We start from the raw sequence: 23,441 nt of genomic DNA on the forward strand, positions 1-23,441 counted from the left end.
AATACAGTAGCAGCGTCACTGAGATCATATAGTACATACAAAAGGCGCACATGCGCTTTCATAACTGCTTTTCTTTCTCATTTTTTTGGGTAAGTCTGCACATCTGTTAAAACACGTGTTGCTGGTCATGAGGTTGGAACCTCTGTGCCTTTTATTCACACACATAAACGCACACACACAGTCAGAAATAGACGCACACACACAGCCACCCACATGTAATATTTCTGTGAGAAAGCCCAGCGTAACCTAGCAACATTTCTGTGTGTGGTCCAGTGGGTTTTATCCACACAAAATCACAGGTGTAAGCTTGTTTATTGCGTTTGTGTTTCTGTAAGTTGAAGCGCAAACAGGCCTGCTTCTGACTTTTTAGACCTTCTGCTCCTACAAAGTAGTTCCTTTTTAAGTTGTTGCATGTGAAATTCTTATTAAAACCTCTCAGTTTTAATGATACTTCCCAAAAATATGATTTATAAAGAAATATGAAATCCTTAAGCTAATTTATCTAGTTGATTTTGGAGGTTGGTGTGTATATATATAAATGCTTCGTTGTCATCTGAGACATGCCGGTGCCCCCTCCCCTCAACTTCCTGTCAAGGCCCCTCAGCGGTGGACTTCCAGCACTGTCTCCCTAATTCGCTGTCGGACATTTTCATTAGACCTCCGATGGCAGGTGTGTACGCTGATGAGCGTCGCATTCGATTAGAGCTGTGCTAGAAGCTGACCTGTGGAGAAAAAAGGTTGGCTATGCTTGTCAAATTTTATTAGCCAGGAGGCAGTCTTTGTAGCTGGAGCAAGAAAGATGAGATGAAAGAGGAGTGAGAAAGAACAGGAGGCCAAAGAGCAGAGATGTGAAGGCTCGTGAGGGGTTGTGTCGTAAATTGCGACACTGTGCTAAGAACGGGGAGACGAGGCTAAGTAAACGGCGCGTTGCTGCCGTGGTTGGAGCAGTGGCATGAGTATTACATGCCTCTAGGTTTACCTGACACTGTGGCAAACTGGAATGCTCAAATCACTCCAGACAAGCATGAGTAATTGTTGAAATATTTTAGGAAAAGTGCTACACGCGCTGTTGGATATAGAAATGTTACGTCTTTTTTTTTTTTTTTTTTAGCAATGCCATGAATAGCACTGGTTTCCTTGCACACTCTGAATATTGGTCCGATAGAGGAAGCAGTTTTATTCTGCTACAGGCGGAAGCAGCGTTAAAGAGGTGCAAAGCAGACTTTATATAATGAGACTGCTCATTAAGACAAATGCTGAAATTTACCTTTTCTGTACAGCAGAAAACAGAAGCAGAAAAATGCAACTTCTTGTGTTCTGCCGAGGATTTTAGCCGCCCGACAGCATCTGCCTGAAGTAGACTTCTAGTTGAAAACAACACTTCATTAGTGTGTACTCCATATTAAGACCTTTGTGTCTTTTTTATTTGTGATCTATCCAAGCCAGGGGTGGGCAATCTCAGTCCACGAGGGCCGGTGTCCCTGCAGGTTTTAGATGTGTCCTCGAACCAACACAGCTGATGTAAATGGCTAAATTAGCTCCTCAACATGTCCTGAAGTTCTCCAGAGGCCTGGTAACGAACTAATCATGTGATTCAGGTGTGTTGACCCAAGGTGAGATCTAAAACCTGCAGGGACACCGGCCCTCGTGGACTGAGATTGCCCACCCCTGATCTAAGCTGTTAAAATGTTTCCCGTTGCTCTGTTCTCTGTGGTCAGTCATAGAGTAAGCAGCCTGTTTTACTGGAGGCTAGTTTCAGATTGTCAGTTAATCAATTTATTGTTATCATTACCACGCGCTTGTCTAACAACAGAAAACAGATGCATGGTGAGTAATGTGTTTGTTGAGCAGGATGCTGGGGGTGATCGAATTAATTTGGACTTCCGAAAACCTTTTTGGTTTTTTTTGTTTTTGGCAGGGGGGCATTGTTGGCTTTTGACATGTATGCATAGGCTGAGCTGTGATCAGTGTAACCAAAAGCATCTTCTTCTCCACCTTATTTAATTTTATTTGTATATTTATAACGTCAAGATATTAAAAAACAATAACCGGTGCTGAATTACTGGATTCTTGAAGAGCCTTAGCACTAGACTAGACTGCCACGGCCTTTGACCTCCGCTGTCTCCATGCCTGTCCAAATAGAGGTGTCGTGGGTAAAGAATAAGATCATGGAAGCAAATTAGCTTTCTCCCAAGTGTGTCTGTGTTCTCCTTTGGGTGAGGGGCTGGGACTAAAGCAGGGTCATTTGAGCTGGTTAGGCGAACCGACTAAGATGCCTCCTGGATGCCTCATAGGTGAGATGTTTTTTGGCAGAACCAGCCCAGAGGAGACCCTGAGGCTGACCTGAAAATGCTAGCAAGATTACATCTGTATCAGAGCTATCTTCACAGAAGAGAGAGCTTTTTACTGGCGCTCAGACATCCTGGACAGTTGAAAGTGGGTGGGTGTAGAGATTGATTGTTAGCATCTTTCTTAGCATATCAACTTCATTATGGGTTAAAAAAAAAACAGTCTGAGTTACTCTTGTATGTATTAGTACTCAGTTTCAGGTTTCAGTAAGAATCAGTGTAACTGATAGAAAATGAATGTGTTCCATTGGTTGTGGTTCTTTAGGGCAAAAGTAAAAGGAGGAAAAAACTCTGTTTTTCCGTTGCTTTTAGTTTGGAGCACCAATGAGTTTCTGTCTGAGTCTGTTTCCAATATTTCACCAGGAAGCCAAACATTGATCATGCACTTTGAAGTGTGCTTACCTCCAGCATGCAAGCAGCAAAGAAAAGCCTGCCCGTCTGAGCTCTTTTCCCCCAGTGCGTTGTGTTAAAATCAGCTGGCCCCTGCAAGAAGAAGTCGCCAAACCAGCCGGCGGCAGTGCACACTTCCTAATTAGTCTGCCCTCACACTGGCTAACACCACAGGATAGTTGCTTTTCTCACACATTTTCTCCCGCTTGCTTTCCTATCACCGGTGCTTCTGTTCTCTCGGCCTAGTCCCCCTGTTCGTGCTTTTACTCCTTTTCCAAGTTGCCATCTCAGTCTTTATGTTGCTGTTTACTTCTGCTCTCATTCTGTCGTCTGACGCAGCTTTCATTTCCTGCTACTGTGTCTCATCTTCTCCCTCTCCACTCTCCATCTCCGTCCTCCTCCAGTTTTCCTTCTCACAGCACTGTTAGATCAGTCTGTGTAGTCAGGTACTGTGAAGTATGCATGGGATAAAGTATTTGAACAAGACGTAACTTAAATGATGTCAATTTTCTGTACTTGAGTTGATATGGCAAAATAACACTTTAGACTGCAACAAAGCAATAAATCCATAAAGTCTTTACATGTCGGTCACTTAGACTGAACATTAATGTACAAATGGCAGAAAATCACTACAAAACTCTGGTTCCTCACATAATGAGAACCCGTGTCTTTGTTTTAAACCAGTCATTCACCTGTTTTTATTTTTCACTACACAATACTCGCTAACTAAAGAAACATGAGAACACAACAATAGTCTCAACCACTCAATACACCCTCTGTGTGTATTTCTCAGACAGAGAAACCCATTTGATGTGTATTTGCACTCAGAAAGTTCTGCAGAATCCCAACCAACCAACCAACCGACTTATTTCTGCCACTTTTCTGGGTGTGGGTCATGGGACCAGCAGTTTAAACAAGAATGCCCACACCTCCTTTCTCTTTCACCACCTCCCCCACTTTTTCTAGAGACCATCAAGGTGTTCACATAATCTCTCCAGTGTATCCTGGCTCTGGTGCGGGGTCTCCTAGCAGTTGAATCTCCCCTTGGAGGCAATCAGGAGGCATCGTGGTGCCCAAACCACCACAACTGCCTTCTTCTAATGTGTAGGAGTAGCAGGTCTACTGGGCCCCTTCCAAATGACAGAGCTTTCAGAAAGAGGAGTCCTGTGAAGTAGATGATCATGGGCTTTTGTTACAGTGGGGCAAAAAAGTATTTAGTCAGCCACCGATTGTGCAAGTTCCCCCACTTAAAATGATGACAGAGGTCAGTAATTTGCACCAGAGGTACACTTCAACTGTGAGAGACAGAATGTGAAAAAAAAAATCCATGAATCCACATGGTAGGATTTGTAAAGAATTTATTTGTAAATCAGGGTGGAAAATAAGTATTTGGTCAATAACAAAAATACAACTCAATACTTTGTAACATAACCTTTGTTGGCAATAACAGAGGTCAAACGTTTACTATAGGTCTTTACCAGGTTTGCACACACAGTAGCTGGTATTTTGGCCCATTCCTCCATGCAGATCTTCTCGAGAGCAGTGATGTTTTGGGGCTGTCGCCGAGCAACACGGACTTTCAACTCCCGCCACAGATTTTCTATGGGGTTGAGGTCTGGAGACTGGCTAGGCCACTCCAGGACTTTCAAATGCTTCTTACGGAGCCACTCCTTTGTTGCCCGGGCGGTGTGTTTTGGATCATTGTCATGTTGGAAGACCCAGCCTCGTTTCATCTTCAAAGTTCTCACTGATGGAAGGAGGTTTTGGCTCAAAATCTCACGATACACGGCCCCATTCATTCTGTCCTTAACACGGATCAGTCGTCCTGTCCCCTTGGCAGAAAAACAGCCCCATAGCATGATGTTTCCACCCCCATGCTTCACAGTAGGTATGGTGTTCTTGGGATGCAACTCAGTATTCTTCTTCCTCCAAACACGACGAGTTGAGTTTATACCAAAAAGTTCTACTTTGGTTTCATCTGACCACATGACATTCTCCCAATCCTCTGCTGTATCATCCATGTGCTCTCTGGCAAACTTCAGACGGGCCTGGACATGCACTGGCTTCAGCAGCGGAACACGTCTGGCACTGCAGGATTTGATTCCCTGCCGTTGTAGTGTGTTACTGATGGTGACCTTTGTTACTTTGGTCCCAGCTCTCTGCAGGTCATTCACCAGGTCCCCCCGTGTGGTTCTGGGATCTTTGCTCACCGTTCTCATGATCATTTTGACCCCACGGGATGAGATCTTGCGTGGAGCCCCAGATCGAGGGAGATTATCAGTGGTCTTGTATGTCTTCCATTTTCTGATGATTGCTCCCACAGTTGATTTTTTCACACCAAGCTGCTTGCCTATTGTAGATTCACTCTTCCCAGTTTGGTGCAGGTCTACAATACTTTTCCTGGTGTCCTTCGAAAGCTCTTTGGTCTTGGCCATGGCGGAGTTTGGAGTCTGACTGTTTGAGGCTGTGGACAGGTGTCTTTTATACAGATGATGAGTTCAAACAGGTGCCATTCATACAGGTAACGAGTGGGGGACAGAAAAGCGTATTACAGAAGACGTTACAGGTCTGTGAGAGCCAGAGATTTTCCTTGTTTGAGGTGACCAAATACTTATTTTCCACCCTGATTTACGAATAAATTCTTTACAAATCCTACCATGTGAATTCATGGATTTTTTTTTTTCACATTCTGTCTCTCACAGTTGAAGTGTACCTCTGGTGCAAATTACTGACCTCTGTCATCATTTTAAGTGGGGGAACTTGCACAATCGGTGGCTGACTAAATACTTTTTTGCCCCACTGTACCTTACCTGGATTGAGACCCCAATCTGGAGCCAGATCTGGGAAGAGTGCCTGGTGGCTAGGGGTACAGTAGGCTTAGCCTGAACAAGCCACATGGACCAGGACTTACGTGGATCAAGCCGCAGCCCTCGGTGGACCCATCCCCGGTTCCGAAAATTGTTTCTGCAAATGTACCTATGTAAATTTAAAGTCAACCTTAAAGTTGGCCACCATTCTTCATTTTTTGTCTGCTTATGATTTTTTGCACTGCTGCTAAGGTTCCTCGTGGATCGCTCCATAGAAGTCCCCGTTTAAACAGAGACCCTATGATTTAAATTTCATGTTAGAAAAGAGAATGAAGGCACTGTGAGCCAAATGTTCTCTCTGCTCTTTTAGGATGTTACAGTAGAACTCCCCAGTGACAGTCTGACACTTTGAATGTCAGAAAAATGATATTCATGCTTGTTGTGTTATTATGAACCTTGCCTCAGGAGAGTGCAGGCTCTTCCACTGAAGACTGCCATTGGGTCTATGTTGTAGCAGCACAGAGAGCTCACAGCAGCTGTGAAATCATAAACGTCTGTGTGGTCAGATCAGGACTTCCAGGATGGGATCCAAATGTAGCAGGAGCACTGGGTGTGGAGCAGCACTTCACAAGGACTCAAGCTTCAAGGGCCAAATTTAATTTGGGAATGTTTCTTCAGTTTCCTTTCCTTTCTTTCTTTCTTTGTAAGAAAAAAGGCAGTCGAAGTCATTTGAGTAATGCTAGGCAACAGTACATGATGGGCGAGGCTGAGTGACTTTTCAAATAACCACAGTCGCAGTGTTGCTTCTCTAATTAAGCCATAAATAATAGAAAAGTTCATAAAAGGTTTTCCCAGATTACTTCAAATCTGAGGAATGCCAGCCCTGTTTCTCAACTGGAGGGTAACTCATTTCAGTGCCTTGATGTCATTAACAGTCCTGTGTCACATTAGAGAAAAACTGTGCTCGCTAAGGCTTAGAACAACTGAGCTGAATGGCTCTGGCCTCGGGCCGGCAGACTGCAGCAGTTATTAGCTGCTGATGACAACGGGGTAGCTTACCTGTCCGTCTCTTTTAACACACGTATATAGGACAGGACAAGCAAATGTGCGTGCGTGTACAGCCACTCATTAATCCCTCTGAACCTCTTCTTTCACTGTTTGGAAAGCAGCCTGCTCGAATTGTCAGCCCATCAAACCGCTACTTCGCAAACCTCCAGCCTCTCCTGCACCCCCCCGCACCCATCCACCCTCATCTAATGTTTTATCCAGAATCAGCGTCTGTCTTCAGCCATTAATATGATAATATTTGGCGTTGTCAGTGATGGAGGCCGCAGCATAATGAGATAATTACAGTGTTGTTTCATTTGGAGAGCGACACGCACGCTCAATCAAAATGGCAGGCCTAATTACGGGCCCAGGGATTGGCTAATGGGATCGCTAGAAGAGGGGTGGCATGAAAAGGGGAAAAAAAAAAGTCTTAACTTGGCCGTGTGCATTTATTCTCCACGGGTCTGTTTGTTTGTGTGTTTGCGTGATGGGCGGCAGAGGGTAAGACTACTAAAAAGCTAGCAGTAAGTGAATAAAAAGAAAAATGCAAGAGATGAAGTGTGAATATCTTAATAGCAAGGTTGTCTGTGGGACACTTGGGGGGGAAACTGAGATGAGTATTGATTAACTGTGCATTGAAACCAGCCATTAAACCAATCTGAAGAAGCAACAATTAGTGTGGTACTGGGAGTAATGCCGCCTCCGATATCCATCTTCATAAAACAGAAGCATCTGCGCTGGCGTTTCATAACAGCACGGAAACTTTCGGAAAGTTCTTTTCCTCATGGCAGCAAGTTAGGATCGAGTTTTGCGCCCGAAGTGTTGACAGGGACTCGTTGGCAGAGGACGCACGCGCGCACAGAACAACGACAACAACAGTGTGCACACCAACATACTGACACGGGAGTGTGTGTGTGTGTGTGTCTGTTTAGGCATCTTTGTGGGGACCAAAAATTGGAATGTTACCATACTTGTGAGGACCAAACATCACTTATGAGGACACAAGTGCCGGTCGTCACGAGTTTGAAGACATTTTTGAGACTTAAAATGTGGTTTTAGTGTCAGTGTTACAGTTAGGTTATGGTTAATTTTAGGTTGAGGGTTAGGATTAGGTATTCATTTTTGATGGTTAGGGTTAGGGTAAGCGGCTAGGGAAAGCATTATGTCAATTAGATGTCCTCACTGCGATATCAAAACGAGAATGTGTGTGTGTGTGAGAGAGAGACTCGGCTTTCTCTCCCCCTTAAGTTGAAGACATGTATACCCAGGCACAATCACATTGTCACTGTGTGTCCCGCATACCAAATTATAAGGATCAATCACCCATTTGTACATTACAGATATTTGGTGCACACACACACACACACACACACACACACACACACACACACACACACACACCGTCTCAGCCTGATTTTCTAATTAAAGGCAGGGTCACAAGAGAGACTTAAACACGTAATCTATGTACTTCACTAATGAACCTCTGCCTCTCGCGCGCACTCTCCCTCTCTCCTTTGCTCGGGTTTGGTCTAATGGTCTGCCTGGAGGTCAGACCATTAGACGGCGTTACACACGTGTAATAAAGGGTGCGTGGGAGTTTTGTCGGACAAAAAGGTTGGCCTCGCGAGGCTGCTGAGGGCATTCGAGTTTTACAGATGTGTGGGGTGGTTTTGAAGGAAAGTTGCTCTTCCTATTCTGTTTTTCCCTCCCGAGTTTGAACACCTTCTCAAGGCGTGTATCTCCCGAGGACATAGAAATGGCAAACGAACTGCATATCAGTGTCAATATTAGATACCCGTTCCCGCTGCAGCCAGTAAACACAGATAAACGACAGCACTGTGTCGCACTTTGGTAGCACATCCCGAAGGATTGTGCTCGCTCAGGCGCAAACCGTCTGTTGCCTTTGATGTGTGCACGCGTCCTCACGCTTGTTTGTGTGCGCCCGACTCTGTAGTGCCAGGTGTGTGAGGCTTATCTGGCATTAAGGTCCAGTGAGCATGATGATGTTTCTCTTTAAGTTTTGTCCCCATTCTGTCTCGTTCATATCTCCTCGCTGGCAGTCGCTTGCACTTTTGTGGGGCCTATGTATTCTTCTTTTTTGTTTTTTGCCTTTTGGTGACCTCTAGGTCGGGTTCGGCCTCACCTTTTGGGTGGTTGATTTGTCTGTATCTGAATCCGGGATGGCACCTCGTTGCTCTTTGTGACATCAGAGTGAAAAGACAAAAAACGTGAAATGTTTCAGCTCCGTTTCTCTCCGCTGCGGTTTTATCTGTCAGCTGAAGAAAGTTCAACAGAGGCACTGATGTCTTTGTGGATATTTTCTGTCTTGCCCGTCAGTCTTCCTGTGCAGTCAGGGCTTGTCATCATGAAGCCAAAGAACATCGGCGGCTTTAACAAAAGATTAAGCTGAATATGTGCCACCTGCCTTCTTGCTTCACTTCTGAATTCCCACCTGTGTTGGATGCTCGGCTCTTCATCCTGCAAAGGAGATTTAAAAAAAAGATTTTTTTTTTTTTGTCTTATTTTGTTTAGGTTTTTTTTGTTGCTTCTCTCCATAATAGTGTGTGTTTGCGATTATTAACCCTTCCTGTTGTGCTCGTCTCTGCAGTGATCAGCGTCTCCATGGAATGCGCAGGGAGTACACGCAAGCCCGAGCCGCCCCGGGTTACGAGGAGCTAGACGCCGCACGGCGCCGAATCCTGGAGTATGATCCAAACCGGGTGAGTGTGCGTGCTTTTTTTGGGGGTGTTGTAGTTGGTTTAAACTGGACACCAGTTTAAAAGATGGTGAAATGAAGAGTGTATGTCAGTGTGTGCTTCTTTCCAAAGCACTCCTGAGAGACCACTGTGTTTTCCCGTGTGTTGTTCTCAGGCTGATTTCAGCTTCTTGTTAACATTTGAGGGGCCTGTGTGCCATCGAGGAGCTGCCCGCTTTCCTCTTCATTTGGTATATGGAGAGATCTATTAGACTGGTGACATTTCCATCCCACCTTTCTTTTAGCTCCGCTTTATCTCTTTCTTTTGTTTCCTATTGCTTTTCCTTCTCTCCACCCCTCACCCCCCCTTTTCTGTTCTACAAAGGCCTGAAATCCCTGATTGTTGCCTCTCCCAACCAGACTGCACTGCTAAATGTCCCTGAACCTGTATTGATCCGGCCTGAGGAATCATTTCATTTACCTCTGTACACTCCCAAACTCGGCATACTCGCCATGGAAATCAATAGCCATTTATAAAGCATTTTAAAAAGGGATTTTTTTAATAGCGAGCCCAAAGATGCAGAAAATCACACTTTGATCCAAATCAGAATCGCCGAATCTCGCCACAGCATTTCCACTGAGCGAGATTTGGCTTTCATTAGGTAACGCGAGGAGAGAAGCAGAGGCATCTGGGAAATATGGATTTACTGACCGCATCGCCGCAACAAAATCGTCTGATACAACCGGCCTCCCGCCGCGTTCACGTCCTCACTTGTTGTAGTCTGTGTCTATTGAGCAATGAAGCCCCGTGAACCAGTCTTCATTAGGCACTCTCAGACACACGCCACAGTAGCTGTCTCTGAGGCCCGAGGGGCTTTGTCACTCATTACGCATCCCTATGCAGCATGTGTTTCTGCCTCGGATCACCGTGACTCAGTCGGTACCCAAACTCTGATGCAATTAAAGCGCAGCAAGCATGAGGTGCAACCTCTGATCAGTTTGTTGTTTTTTTTTACCCAAAAAGAAGACAGCGGTGTCCACAGCAGAAACCAGCAGTGGCTTTCTCCCCTGAGGAGACTGATAATGAAACACTGCACTTACCAGCACACACACACACACACACACACACGTAGTGCGAATAGACACAGGAAAACATCAAGGAAATTCTAGTGGGAACATAAAAAAAGAAGATATTGGCAGGATATTTTGATTCATAACATGATGATATATAACTACATTCACAGACATCGATTAAGCTTTTATGGAGTATATTGCTTGAGTGCTTAGTTCTTATATTTCTTTCTTTCAAGTTCAGATCTATCAGAAACCCCTTTCCTCGCACTCAGACGTACGGCTGTTTGCACAGATTTCCTGCACTCTGCTTTAACCTCTCCTTTGCACTGAAGTTGCTTCTGTTTGCTCATGAAACTTCTGCTCTCTGATTTTCCTCCTTTTCTTTTTGTGGCACACAGGTTATGTTTGATGGCTGAGTGGTTAGAGCGCATGTCAAACAGGTACCTCCCCCAGAGGAGCGGGTTTCTGCTTCAGTCACTGCTCTTCCCCTGCATCGCTCGTCCAATCTGTAATATAATTCAGTATCCAGTAAAGGTGAAAAACTTAACATAATACTCTTTGGTTTAATAATTAACCAAACTTCAGTACAATCACAGAGACGGTGTGTTTGGCCAATGGAAATGTTCTGTTAGAGATGTAAGATTATCCAAAGTAGACTAAATTATCGAGTAAAGACAATAATGTATTCCCATTAGTTTATGGGACTTGATTTAATCTACTCCAGAGAACACCTCAGTAACCGCTTTAAGTTTCATTTTGTACAAATCTCTTTTATTTTAAATCTAAATCTAAATTCACTGTTTTGAGAAAACAAAAGAATTATCCTCCACTTTAAAATACCAGCATGAGACAAGTGTAAGACATAATTAAGCCCTGTTGTGTTTGTGTTGTTCACTTTCGGGAGCTGAAAAAAGTTGATCAGCAGTCCTTATGTCATGTGATCATCGGGATATATGAAGTGGGAATCACCAGACATCTCACAATACGATGTCAGCTATTACATTTGCGCTCAGCACCGTCCGGTTCTATAGTAATATTACTAAAGCCAGCTGAGTCGAGTTCTCTCGAGTTGTTCTCATTGACAAAGTCTGTATTTATAAATTTGACTGCAATTATTTTAAAACTTTGGACAACGTCTCTGAGAGTGATGGCAGTCATTCCAAGTCCGGCTGCAACTGTTTGCAGAAAGGTTGCAACCTGTGCAATCACCTTGTGGTCAAAAGTGTGCAACACCCTGAAAGTCTGGGCAGCCATTCAGTCACCACGAGTTGCGATTGTTCACAGAACATGAAATAAATTACAATCACCGTCCAGCCACCAGTTTAGTTTTATTTCTTTGTTTATTTCAGTAGCTGTAGGGAGCTCGCTGTCCTATCATTAGTTGTGTGACTGAGCCGTTAGCTTGCTCTGAATTAGGCGTAAGCTTTGTCAAGCTAACCGCGTCCAGCGTTGGGTAGTTTTTTGGTTGAGATGATGAGTCTGCTCAGTTCCCGGAATAATAACTAAATAATTAATAATAAAATATCAATATTTGGTGTCCCTGTGTTGATACATTATTGCCATACACCGCTATTGCAGTTCCATGCTATCTCAGAACCCCCACCCCTCCCCCTTCAGGATATTGCTGCACATTCACCTTCTTACCTTACTTTCTCTCTCGATGGTATGGGGCGAGCATAAATACAGAGCGCTTGAGCGTGGCACTCACTCGCTTACAACGCCTTGTTTTATCAGCCTTTTAGTTGCCACCACTTCTACCACGCCACGCTGCTCTTTTATACTCGGCCCTTTTCTGCAGCCTTGAATGGTTAAAAAGGCTTTCCGAGCTCTCCGCACAAGGCCAGGAGCACACATCTCCTTCTGTCAGCTGTGTGTGTGTTAGAAAGAGAAGATAAGTGTGTTTGTGTGAGTGTGTCTGGGTACCACACTAACCTAAACGGACATAAACAAAAGCAGGAATCAAAGACTATGGTTACAATATCTATTCGTGTCTTTGTTTATTGTAGTTTTTCCCAGCGTGCACGGTTTAGAGGTGGAGTTCATCGCGCGGGTCTGTGTCACTGCCTTTGTGTGTATATGTGAGCACGCCCATGCGGTTAAATCTGGTCTTCAAAAAGGGCTTCGTGTCGCTTTCTCATTTCTTTCCTCCAACCCTGCTTCCTCTGTGTTCCTGTCTGTCTATCTGTCTCTAATTTGACCCGTCCTCCATGTTCCCTGTCTGTGGATAGGTCACACTTGTAATTATGCCAATCACACTGTCCCCACTCTCTCTGTTTTCTCCGTATGCTAATGATAGGCTCCCTTTAATGTCTTGATGGCCAATTAAGCCACAAAAGTACACGAGAAGTTTCTTTTTTTAGACTTCTTTGTTCTGTAAGATCAGTCAGCTGTTGCAGAGACTTCTCTTGACATGGTTGTTTATTATAGTTCGATAAAGGCAATAATATATCAGCTTAACTCGCCGCGCTGCACATGGGCTTATAAATTTGTTGACTCCGCTTGTTGCTACGACACCCCTGATGACATCATAATCTAATGATCTAATATTCAAGTGGATTTTGGCGTAAAGCTCTGACTGTGTTGTGTGACATTCAGTTTTGTGATGTGGTGAGACTTGAGCTTTCTAGCACGAGACTGTGAAAGTCCTACTTCAGCTTGTGTAACAACTCAGTTTAAGCGGCCTAATGTTGGATCGGATCTTCGGGTGTGTTTGGGTTGGTTTCAACACTCTTTTTGTCTGATTGTTTTAGGGTGGAGGTAAATGACATGGTTGTTGCACTTGTATTTTAGTCATTTTACTTTGATTATCCTCCAATTTCCTATCTTGTTTCCTTCTCGTTTGCTCTCGTTCTTTCTTGCTCGACATTGCCATGCATTGTTGAGGACTGTCACCTCACAGCATTTGGTTTCAGTATCTTCAGTTTTAGGGGTTTTATTGGTTTTACAGATGATTCCAATTTAAAATATGTCGTACATGTCGCTAATAAACAAGCAACACAGTCACAAGCACGTCTGAATAATGAAAAACTTATGGAAGAAGAAGAACATTATTAAATTAGTTAAAAATGAATGCTGGATAACTGGTATGATAAGAGGGTATAAAAACAGAGCGCTCACTGTGTAACAGTTTGAGCAGCTCGTTGCCGACATTATAAATGTAACCGCACAGTTGGCTACATCAAAACGAGAAACTCATTTTAAGAAATTCATTACTATAAAAGTAGAACAGTGAAAGTGCATCTGTCAGCTCTAGATTTGCTCGGATTAGTTCTCCACACTCTGGACTCTCTGATTAGTATTAGTATTTATTTATTTATTGTCATTGTCAAGAACAATGAAATTGCTCAGCTATGGTTGTCCGTCTGTTCCACACAGCCAGCAACACGCCCAGTTTTCGTCATATCTATATGTGCGCACATCCTCTGCACTAGGGCTGCTCAATTAATCGAATTTTAATCACGATTACGATCTGGGCTTTCAACGATCATTAAAAATGACTGAGCCGATTATTAGCCCCTCCCTCATTTATCCGCGACACCTTAAAGGCCGGTCCGTGAAAATATTGTCGGGCATAAACCGGTCCGTGGCGCAAAAAAGGTTGGAGACCGCTGATTAAGAGGACCCGAGGGAAGCTCGGAAAGCTAAGCAGAAGTTATTTGGAGAGTGACTGCCGTTGGTTGAAAAGAGAGTTTAAAAAAAAAAAAAAAAACTTCAGTGGTGTTGCACACTATTTTATATTATTTTTTTAAAGTCATTGTTAACCCTTTAAAGCCGGTCAGAGCAGCACGCTCCGTTTTGCGTAACTATTTTTAAATCCCTGTAGAACCTGAACCGTGTAAGCTAGCGCAATAATTTGTTTTGCATATGAAACCGGAGGAGTTGTACTTACATCTGATGCCATCAGCTTGTCCTCGGTCACGGTTTCGTTCCACATATAGCTTTGCAAAAATTGCATAAAAAGCGCTTGCAGGAACAAAAACATAATATTCCAGAAACACGCTTTGCCGTTCCTATCAGCTGTTCGTAACACTTCCCACAGTGAAATGATGCACATGCTGTTTTCTTTGCAAATTTGCATCATAGGATTGTTTTTTGTTTTTCCTGCAGTATATAAAAATTGGTGTATCTCCAAAATAAAACTATGAAGACACTCAAAATAAATTTCCTGTTGTTGTAAACTATTTTTTGCAACTTTATTGTATTTAAAGTTTTGAGGGATAAGCCTCTTAAATTTCTCCAAGTAGAAATATATGTAAACAAAACAAAAGCGATTTTCAATTTTTTTTGTAGTTTATTGCACTTTTTTGCAATTTATGTAATTACTATGGACTTAATGCATACATATTATTAAAATATGGGCTATAACAGTTGTATTGATGTATAGCAACTTGAAATGCTCCCACAAATGGCACTACAGCATGTAAAAAAAAAATAATAATAATATAAGCTCTGGTGGACTTGGTTCCATAGTAGGTCTTAAAGGGTTAAATAAATATCGTCAAATAATCGTGATCTCAATTTCAGTGAAAATAATCGTGATTATCATTTTTGCCATAATCGAGCAGCCCTACTCTGCACACACGCCATAATTCACACCATGATGGAAAAACCTTTTTTGACAAAAATCATGAAACATGAGATGATGGGGGTTTATTTAAAAACATTTTACGGGAAACTTTTAAAATGCCAGATGATAAAATATGAGACGCTTGGTGGCTCCAGTGTTTAAGTGAATGGAAAAGTGGTTTGTAGTCTAAAGCACTTTGAGTGTTTGAGTACAAAAGCCAGTCCATGTCTAGTTCTCTCTTTTTGTCCTCACTCGTTCTCCCTTTTGGCCTATTTGTTTGCCCCCTAGTGGTTCTTTTTGGATGTCCTACAAAGTCTACAGCTGGTGCACTGACCCAGACCGCTTATTCACCTCAGTGTCTTTTTTCTCTCTGTCAGGTTTATTATAATGGAAATGTACATTATAGTGTATGTGACCATGCCAAAATGAATGGTAACGCAGCGTGCCAGAATCCTGTTTGCCCAGTCTAACAAAGACACACGGGCACACATACAGGAGGCGCACACACCCATACACGTACGCAGGAACTCGTGCATCTTATCTTCAACTCGTTACCCTGTGAATCATAAACAACAGCGGCAGCACATGTGACACCTTAATGAACACAGAAGTCCCCGAAAACCACACTCGCGACTACACACTCGGAGTCATTATGAAACACACACGGAAAAACGCTCGCACAAGTCCAGATACGACTTGTCATCCATTGCGCAGCTGCTTTTTTCTTTTTTTTGTTTTTGTACTTCTCTCTAATGTTGTGTGCACGGACATCCATCACCTTGATGATATTTTAATGTCACATCCTCAGGCTGTCTCAATCTCTCTCCCTCTCTCACTTTTCCCTCTCCCTCCCACACGTCGGCCATCACTTCATAAATAAACCCCCACATCATTAAGTAAACACGCACCAGCCTGTCACGGTGATAGATGGCGTACACACACACTTGCGCGCGCACACACTCGTTCGTGGACGTGTGCGCACACGCATTCAGGCGCTGGTGATGTGCGAGGGCCTCTTCATGCCCACAGGCACAAGCCCCCAGTGGTTTTTGTGCCCATAGTCCTAATGATCTTCACCAGTGAGATGATCTAAAAGCTTACTTTTAGGGGGGAGAAAAAGCACCTCGTTCTAAGAAATAAAGTCAATGGCAGTTGTCAAAGTGTTGCGTTAACAGACTTGCAACTGTATCTGCAGGTTCTGTATCTGTGGGCTGATGTGTAGTTTATTTACTGGAGGCTCCCACTGTGCCTCACTGACTGTCCATCACAGCTTTCACCTGACAAGCGCACGCTCTTACCGCACACCCTGTGCTATGAACAACTCTGGCCCGCTCTCTCACTCGTCCCGCTGTTCGCCTGCTGCTGGAGACGCTGTGATGAAGGCCTGCAGAAACCTGCTTCTAAACACACAAGGGGGAAGGAGGCCCGAGGGAGCAAATGAATGAGGGAGAGGATGTGAGAGGAGGAGGAGAGTAGCAGCAGGGAAGTGACGGCGCAAGAGAGAACTTTTTTATTTTTATGAAAAACAAAAAGGAACTAAAACTAAGAACATGACAAAGCTGCAGAGTCAGAGAGGCTTAAAGAAGCTCCTTAGGGGGAAAATGGGAAGGATGAAAAATAGGACATCTAATAGGAGGATCTGGATTGGCACGACGAGGAGACAGATGGGATAGAGGAACTGACAGACACATGGAGGCATTGACATAAAAGACTAAAGAATTTGAGCTAAAGAGGAGAATGAAGAAACGATGGTTTGACAGTGTACAGTGTAGCCTGCGCGGTCTTAGTTGTTAGAGATTTAAACAAGCATCCGCCCTGCTGTAGTGTCCTTGAGCTTTATCTTTACTCCATCTCTAAATTTTCCATTAGGGATGCATTAATGCTCGGAAGTTCCTCTAAATTCATATTTCAGTGCGTTTTCCTGCCACAGCACACGGATTTGTTTTGGAAATGATTTGTCATGTTCTCCTTCTGAGAGGAAAATCACTGCGTAAAGGGAAGAAATAAAAATAAATGACAGAGAGCGTATACATTTTGGCTTATGGCCAATCAAAACATTTCATTTGGAATAAAGCGGTAAACACGGTCGTTCTGTCAGGCTGATGGTGGCGCTGGCCTCCAGCCGACCAACAACCCAGAAAAAACCCACAAAATTAATTTAGATTAAAAAAACCTCTTGTGTGAGCATTTTCTCACCAACTCCTTATTCAAAATTATCCTTATTTTAAAAAACAAAACAAAAGAAAAGGCTCTTGAGTGGAAAAGTGAACCAGGAACAGTCAGTTTGGAGTTTTAATAGGGATCGTCCTGGAATTCCGACCACAGTTTTCTATGAGAGCAACAAACCATTAACGTTGCACATATACAGCAAGGGATAATGTAGCTTACTATAATTAGTGAACATAGATCGACTGACATCAGTTAAGCATCAGCTGAAAGTATCACTTTTAACCTTTATATCTGGTTGTTGCCAACCTTTCCAGGCTTGCAGTTTAACTGCTATAGTCTTTGTGTTAAGAAAAAAAACTAATTTCCTGATGTCTAAGCTCAACGGGGGTCAATTCAGGCTTTTTTTGGCCGCCAGGCTTATAAATCACTGGTTAAAGTCCTGTCTTCTATAACGCTGCTGACAAATTGTTGTATTTCCTTGGCTTGTAACCTAAAGTATAATGTGTCTTTGCCCCCCTGCTGTCTCAGCTGTCAGTCGAACACGCACAACAGCCGCCCACTCAGAGGTCCAGAGGCTTTTCTTCCTCTCAGTAATAATAATACACACATATATATATATATATATATAAACCTCATTTTCACATCCCTTTTTTTAAAGCTGGACTTTAATAGAAGGCTAGGAATGAAGTCTCCTTGCTCAGCAGAACAAGGGAGCGGTTGTGTAATGCACGAGGCAGTGTAGTTGTCAAAGCTTTGTTTTCATCCCATGCGTGCAGTCTCTCTGCCTCTCCTTCTTGCTCGGCTCTGTACTGGTCAGTTAATTAGAAACATTTCAGGTAAAATATTAGAAATGTCGGTTTGTAAAGAAAAGAGAGGGTGAACGAGGCTGAGATGCTAGTTTGTGCATGTTGGAGAAGGTGAGCAAGTGAGAGCACGAGCAGCTGGTCCGGGGGTGTTTCTCGGAAGGAGGCTGCACTAATGTCAGACTAATGTTAGTGTTAATCAGGTTAGCATATGCCCTGTGCGTGTGCGCATGTGTGTGTGAGTTTGTGCTGTTCCTGCACCTGCACTGTGAAAATGAGGAAACAGAGAAGAAGTCTGGACGCAATAAAAAATGATGTGGTCCCTCCCAGGTTTAAAATTAGGTAAATAAATATAACCTGAATGACCAACAACACACGGCATATTACAACTCATCGGTATTTATTCAGCAAAAGCTAAGCTAACAGCTTGTAGAACCACTGTTACCAGTAATAACATGGATTCATCATGTTCTGTGTGAATTCACCAGTATCTCCCATCATATTGAGGAATTGTGGCCCCACCACATCCGGGCAATTGTTTAAATACGGATTTTTTTTATGCTGTCAATCAAGCTGAGCTCTGGGCTTTGGGATTCGTTCCTTTTTTCAACCATTCTGTTGCAGATTTGCTGCAGTGTTTGGCTACAAAACGCACCCAAATCATCACCCCTCCACCTCCATGCTTAACAGTTTCTGTGAGGTGTTTATGCTGATATCACAGCCAGACATGTCCACTTTGGTCTCATCTGTTAAATGGACACTGCTCTAGAAAGCTTATGGTCTGTTCAACACTTCCAGATAAGTGACACTTCTTACATTTAAACATTTAACATTCTAGCTGGCACCTGGAGAGCCTGAAAAGTGTCTACTACACATCAGAACACTCCCTTACCCTGTCGGTGATGCCAAAGAAATTAATGATTCTTCAGAGTAAGCAGTGCAGCATATTAGCTTAACACAAGAATCAGATCAGTACACAGTACTGGTGGATACTTGAAGGCAAAATCTCAGTGTGCAGTCAGATCGGTCCATCCCGAGCATAAACCTCCTGAACGTGTACACATTTAATCACAGTGCACTGCACAATAATTACTAAGGAAACAAATGCATAAACTGCACAGAAGCCAACATACACATATGTATGAACACCCGCTCAGTCACATTTTATTACCGACTTTTAAGAGGTAACATGCCACAAACACATAAAACCCACACAGCTCACAATCAACCATGCAAAAGAAACAAGTCTAGACACGCATAAGCAGGCAAACACACACACACACTCACAATCATCATCAAAGGGCTGCAAACCTCAGCTTTGGCCAGACTGAAGCTGTTTTCAGAGTTCATTTCACTGCAGGAGGCTGCAGCCAAATCCAGGCTGGCAGCGAACACACAAAACTTTTTGAGGAGAATCCCATAATTCAGTAATTACAAGACATGCAGTCTTCTCATCCTGGTTTCCTTTTAACCCCCTCTGAGATCACTCTCGCACCCTTAAACGTAAAACACACTCTAGATTTTCTGTTATACACACACACGCCCGTCTTATCCTGTACAACAGTTGAGCCCTGCGCTGATTAAAGAGTGCCTGTTGGTCCCTAACTCTAACTGTGGACCAGGCTGCTATTCTGGCTCATAAAATTACACAGGCCCCACCACAAGTTAGTGTTTGGATCACGCAGCCCAGAATAACATCGAACAAGCTACTGTGCCCAGCTACTGGAAAACAGACCGAACAGGATGAAATGACAGAGGAGAAATGACTCGGGAGGCGAGGCTTACAGGAGACTGTTCTTTGTTAATGCAGGGCTTGATGTGATAATTATAAAGGGAAGGATGTGCTGCAGAGATTGCCCCTTCTTACAAGCCATTTAGTCCAGCTTTCAGCCTTGTCAGATCGTTTTATTCCTTTCCACTGAGGTGAGATAATTCACTGGTTTGCAATGCAAATGTGATTGCCGGTTGCACTTATACCATGAGCTCTTCCAGAACAAGGAATTATCGGGAAATTGTGATTCATGAATATTCTGCAAACAAGTAAAATTGAACTGTTTCCAGTTAAAAGTCATCTTTACCAGCCCCCAGAAGGTCACGGGGACATTAGGGGAGGACAGTACGTACTTGCAAAATGTTAGCATGTTAGCTTTTTGACAGAGTACATCAGCTTGAAAAAGGCTGTTGATTTTCCATTGTGATCCCCTTGTAAAAGCAAAGGGGAAAAAAGACTACTGTGGAGCAATTATCTCTCCATCCCATAATCTGCATGTAAAAGATGAATGCTGCCAATGTTATATCACACTCTGGTTTGTGGACCACCACCTTAAAGCTTCAAGCAGGAAAAAGGATGTCCAACAGCTAACACTAGCTAGATTGGTTAGCAAGGTGCATCAGTAGATATGGGTTCAATGCACAGACACACAGTTAAATGGTAGCATGCAAATGAAAAATAAGATTTTTCCTGTGAAATTAACTGCAGCAAATCATAGTTATTATGCAATGATTGCAATAAAAATGCCTCTTAAGGCACCAAGCCGAGCAAACACTTTGCAGCCTAGCCGTCACCTCTCTGTCCCTCAAAATGTCCATGCCTGTGTTTGTATTAGGGCTTACCTTTAGGTCTTAATCCAAGATAAATGAGTGGGTTATGTAATATCTCATACCTTGTATAATTATGGGAAAAAAAAGTTGGAAAACTCTTTTTCTTTGCTCTGGTTTATCCAAATTCCCATTAGGCCTCGCACAATCGGCATGCTCATTCGGTGCTCTTTCTGAAATTTCACAGTCTGAGCAGGTCAGCGGGTGTTGTGTATTGTTTGACATCGTCCGCTTTCTTGGCCATTGCTTGATTGGTACACATATGAGCACTCCCTGTTCCAGCATCTCCGAAGCGCACCGACTCAGACTCGAGCACCGGCTGAACTTCTGTTCACACTCCTGGGAGACAAAGACAAGAGTTGAACAGCTCGTTCCAGCATTATGTTTCTACCCGCTGCTATCAAGAATTCTCACACACACGTATAACACCTTTCTCCCGCTTTTCTCCCTACAAAGTCACAATGAGTGATTCCATCCACGGACTCCTCCTCCTCTGTCCTTGTCTCTCCAGCTCATCCCTGAGGCTCCACGTTTCCCTCTCGCTTCTTTTTTTGTTTTAAGTCACTTCATTCCAATGCTGCACAGCAACCGGGTGATTTTTTTTTTTCTTTTCTTTTTTCCCCCTCCCTCTCTCCCGCTTCTCCATCTGGGCCAGCAAAGGCCTACAGGGAGTTATTTGGTGTCTGTCTTTATCCCCACAGCTCGTCTGTGGCCTACGGGCAAACTGCAGAGTGTGATCTGTCTGCGAGCTGATAAAAATCTCCCGTTCTCCTCAGTGCTCGTGCCCACTCTCACTTCAAAGCACTTCACCGCGCTATGTTTAGATTTAAGAAGATGGAGTTTCGGCAGGGTCAGCTACGTGTTTGTGTTGTCTCCGCTGAGGTCACATTTCCGCCGTCGTTTTAAATCATGACACCATTCCTCTCAAAGGTGCCAATGTGCACAATGGGCATTTTTGTTGTAGTACCTGCATTTTCAAGGTAATGTCAAGTTCTTACAGTTTTTTTTTCTTTTTATATTTCAAGCTTTTACCTCTAAAAAAGGAGGCATTAGATGCAGGCACTTGTTGTTCATAAAGTCATATTTCTATAGAGGAATCTAAAAGGATAAGCGTGATTTATTTCATCACTTAAGGCTCTGAGCGTCTTCCTAATTGACTTTTAAATCAAGTGGCTGGAACACTAAACAGGCCACTTCATCACTCCCCTTCCACCCAAAAATCTGGGGTTTTGTGCATTGTCTGTACTTCACAAAGAAAATTGCTGCCAGCAGTGAGCTGGGAGGCGAAAGGGACATCATGGGCCAAGAGGATGCAGTGCTGGCAAACATCTGCAAGTACTGCACTCTGCAGAGGAAATTGCTTCTTTGCTAAATTTCCAGAGAGAGTTAGAGGGAGTTGGCTTCTAGGTAGCTTCTGCTAAAGCTCCATCATACAAGGAGCAATGTTTTTTTGGGGGGGAAAAACACTCTTCTGTGGATTTTTCCAATCCCATTAATTGTTTTTGGAACTAAAAAAAATCTGGAAAAGCCTGGACAAAATATAAGAAAGAAAAATGCACGTAGAGATACATCAGGATAAACGAGATTTTGGGTTTTGTTTTTTCTAAACTGCCCCTTCAAACCACTGCAGTAATCCTCTTCTTTAAAGGTCCTGAAGTTGGCAGGGCTTGCATCAAAGCATCTGAAGGTCAAACAGATCAACCTCACGACATTTTCAGCAGGCCATTGGAGAGCATGAGTAGCTGGATGCAATCATCAAAGACTCCGTCGCCGGCGGTGGCGTCAACCCCCACATCTAAAAATCTGTGACCGGAAGGAGAAAACAACAGAGGACTGTTTAACGCATGCTGTGGAGATGATGCCTTCTCAGAGCACAAACGCATGACTCAGCACAGCTGGACGGGGAACTGGCAGAGTGATGCTGCTGTTTTTGGTTTTTTTTAAAAACCTGGTTTGAACTTTAAGGCTGTTTCTAGACTTGTGCGCACTCTCTGGTTACATCACAGGGGGAAAAATCTGTTTCTTACACACATGAAGACATGCCTTTTGGAGGCGTCATAGCCTGGAAAGAGGGGACACAAACCATCTGCACACACACATACACATACACACTTGCAGGGGTATTTGGATGTTATTTCAGTGAACAGTGGGAGGCTAACAGAACCGCAGAGGAAGACAGGAGCAGGGACACGGCCCCAGTAAATAAACAACGCCCCATGGCCACTGCCATGGCCACACACACTAACACACATGGAACAGGTTTAGGATCCATGTTGAATGAAGATAGGTGTGACAGCAAAGCACACCAACATGTAAGTTCCCATTCTAAAGTCAAAGGCTCCTTTCCAGAGGTTACTGGAACTGGAACTTACTGATTTGGTTTAGCAAAACATCTTAATATATTGTTAATGCTACAGTCACACAAGGGGAAAGCAGTGGTTGAAGGCTGTTGCACAGCCAAATTTGTTGTAATCTCATTGCCTTTGAGCTTCAAAGACAGACTAGGTCTTCTTCAGAGTGACGTTTTTGCATCAAGACAGCATTAAAACATCAATAAGTTAGTGTGCTATCAGTTTTAAATTGACTGGGGCTACGTTAATGATGAATTGTTATGAATCTTCAAAAATCAGAAAGCTGTTCCTGTCTGCATATGCAGAAATTCGCATTAACTACTCGCATTCAGAGTCCAATAAGGACTTCTTAGATTTGAAACAGAAATTTAGGGATAGTGCTGTACTCGCTACAGGACAGCAGTTCACCTGTAGAGTGACACCGTATAGGACTGTAACCCCAATACACCACCAAAGAAGTTGAACCTGTGTTGCAAACAGACGTGTCATAGATGAGTTGCATTGATCTGGGGAGGCTGACTCAGCGTGTTGGCAAACTCTGCATTTTTAAATTAGACTAGCAAGTATTTGCTAACTTTTGGTAGTTTCATAG

At 43.4% G+C, this 23,441-nt stretch overlaps 1 protein-coding gene across 1 annotated transcript in view; it reads left to right on the forward strand.

The window, feature by feature from the left end:
• pard3ba (par-3 family cell polarity regulator beta a) overlaps positions 1 to 23,441 on the forward strand; it is a 210,138-nt gene that overhangs the window by 158,918 nt on the left and 27,779 nt on the right. Inside the window, exon 22 of the mRNA XM_085449975.1 lies at positions 9,201 to 9,312. Within this exon, the coding sequence (XP_085306101.1) occupies positions 9,201 to 9,312 (112 nt within the window). The remainder of the gene's footprint in view (positions 1 to 9,200; positions 9,313 to 23,441) is intronic.

The sequence above is a fragment of the Copadichromis virginalis genome, linkage group LG23, assembly GCF_057382275.1.
Source record: "Copadichromis virginalis isolate Kocher_CV1m ecotype Utaka linkage group LG23, C_Virginalis_male_GT1.1, whole genome shotgun sequence".
Classification (NCBI taxonomy): Eukaryota; Metazoa; Chordata; class Actinopteri; order Cichliformes; family Cichlidae; genus Copadichromis; species Copadichromis virginalis.